Source organism: Notothenia coriiceps, unplaced genomic scaffold, assembly GCF_000735185.1.
Source record: "Notothenia coriiceps isolate Sejong01 unplaced genomic scaffold, NC01 NC01_scaffold00031398, whole genome shotgun sequence".
Lineage (NCBI taxonomy): Eukaryota > Metazoa > Chordata > Actinopteri > Perciformes > Nototheniidae > Notothenia > Notothenia coriiceps.
Genome location: NW_011364099.1, coordinates 1 through 2251, shown reverse-complemented (window position 1 = coordinate 2251; position 2251 = coordinate 1). Strand labels below are relative to the sequence as shown.

The window sequence follows — 2251 nt, the reverse complement described above, 5'->3', positions numbered from 1 at the left end:
TTTAATTTTAGATATTTAAACTAATATTCAGGTTATGTCATAGAGCTATGTGTTTTCATGTTTTCTCAGATATCTCTGCAACATGTAAAGTTGTGGTGAACAGCGACCTGGATTCTGTCCAATTCCTTGAGGCCCTAAGGGAACAGGTCCCTAATGTGCCTACACATTTTGACCTTTGCAGAATGGTGGGAAGTGCTCGGCGATTCACTTCGATTGATGCCCTTTGTCCAAGGGATATAACAGTGAATCGTGCCCTGGGAAGGTCCAACCTTTATATAAGGCCAAAAGTAAATGAAAGTTAAATTATTAGAAGAATACAGGTAAAATAATAGTAATTAAACATTGATTTCTGTATATCTAAATAACAATCTTCTATAGCAGGATGATGTCGCCCTGTCCACATCTGGGGTCAGCCCCCCCCCCAGGTTTTGGACATCCCCCGCCGCATCTGGGGTCAGACCCACCGCCCCCCCCCCAGGTTTTGGACATCCCCTCCACATCTGGGGTCAGACCTCCCCACCAAGATGTGGTTCCTGCCCAGGATGAGGTATATTATAATATCCATGTCAGTGTACCAAGTAGACTCACAAAAATCAGGACTCAAGAAGGTGTGTTAATAGTACTGACTGTCTGTTGTCTTTTCAGGAATCACTATCTTCAGACATCCCCTCCCCAGTGCACAGTCCATTAGCAATGGATAGCACGTCCCCACTGCACAGCCCCAGCTCACCCCATTTGTGAGTAATCAATATTTGCTGAAATAATTTTCAAGCTGTTACAGTGACATGGTAAACAAGTTATGCTTTGACGAGTGAGTTGCCACAGTCGAAATTACAGACATAGAACTTTACATTTAAGGTCTCACCTGTTGTCTTCAAGTAAAATACTTTTATTGTCTGTTAATATTAATATTATTACTATGTTATTTGCTTTTTACAGACCGTATGTTCACGAATTGGAAACAACATTAATGGGGTTACAGGCCAAAATCAAAGAACAATCTTCAAGGGCAAATCAAATTAATGTTTTTCGTGGCGAAGAGTTGGATTGCGCCCTTAGAGCCTTTGCGAGGTCTACTTTCGACCCGGAAGCCCGGATTGATGTCGTTTTTATAGACATTGAGGGGGTTGGAGAGGGTGCAGTGGATGAGGGGGGCCCCACAAGAGAGTTTTGCACTCTCCTCATGAGGCAGATACAGGCCTACTTGATCTTTGAGGGTCCTGAGGAGAGGAGGACATTGGCCCTGGATAGTGTTGGTAAGTTGGGAAAGTAAATGTCATGCATTGTAATTTCTTTAATTCTTAATTTAAACCAAAGCAATAATGATGTCAAATGAATTATAATAAAACAATGTTTACCTTTGAAAAATATATTGTAGAGATATCGCTTTCCCTAACCTGAATTTGTATAATATCAGGACTCATTGCATGGATGAAAAGTTTGAACATTGTATTGTCACTGTGTAATATTTTCTTTTCACATTCAGCCTTACAGAAAGGACACTATAAAATCATTGGACAAATGATTGTGGTGTGCCTGCTACAGGGGTTGGTTTCGCCGCATTTCTTGTCAGACCGATTATTTCAACAGGTACGCGGCTTACCACCTACCCCTGCTAGTTTATACCTTGTGTACGACATGGGACTCAGGGCCAAATTCCAAAAGGCAAGTACTTTTTTTACTTGTATTAATCCATTTAGCAGTTTGTGTTGTGTAAAGCTATGTGTTCAATCATAATATAGCATATTTACTCTAGAATAGATCTAAAGAATATATAGAATAATCTAGATTTATGAAATCAACAAAAACCCTTGAAATCCTTGAGTATTATTTTATACGTTATAAGAATATATTTTGCAACTTTATATGGATGAACAATTAAATGTTTTTATTGTTGCATAATGTCATCTGACATATTTGTTAACATTTTTACATTTCTCAAATTAGATTGCAGAGGCAACCACGGTGGAGGCGGCCAAAGAAGCAGTGGAAGAGGCATCAGAGGAGCTCTCCCTTATGGGTGGTATGAGATTTATATCTAATCTCTCACAGAGGGATGAGCTCCTGGCGGCCGTCCTCCATCATTACTGCGATGGACGCTTGTTAGAAGCCCTCCAACAGTAAGTATAGCAGCATGGTGTTCATCATTTCTATGTCTACTTATAAGCTGACAATGTTAGGTAGATGGCAATAAACAGGTTTAACTACTATGAGGTTAACATTCATTTCACATAATTCATTATTTGCATAA

General features: G+C 39.7%; 1 protein-coding gene across 1 annotated transcript; it reads left to right on the top strand.

The window, feature by feature from the left end:
- The first annotated feature begins 56 nt into the window (after positions 1 to 56).
- Positions 57 to 2245, top strand: LOC104959927 (uncharacterized). The gene is made up of 6 exons (XM_010787836.1): positions 57 to 287; positions 379 to 547; positions 646 to 737; positions 940 to 1256; positions 1487 to 1665; positions 1948 to 2245. The coding sequence occupies exons 2-6, from the start codon at positions 383 to 385 to the stop codon at positions 2122 to 2124; spliced, it is 930 nt and encodes a 309-aa protein (XP_010786138.1). The 5' UTR covers positions 57 to 287; positions 379 to 382; the 3' UTR covers positions 2125 to 2245.
- The last annotated feature ends 6 nt before the right edge of the window (positions 2246 to 2251 follow it).

Bases quoted from the DNA above. Each gene is read 5' to 3' on its own strand.
- LOC104959927 (XM_010787836.1), top strand. From the start codon at position 383: ATGATGTCGCCCTGTCCACATCTGGGGTCAGCCCCCCCCCCAGGTTTT. The intron at 738-939 runs GTGAGTAATCAA...TGCTTTTTACAG, and splicing joins AGCCCCAGCTCACCCCATTT to ACCGTATGTTCACGAATTGG. The intron at 1,666-1,947 runs GCAAGTACTTTT...TTCTCAAATTAG, and splicing joins TCAGGGCCAAATTCCAAAAG to ATTGCAGAGGCAACCACGGT.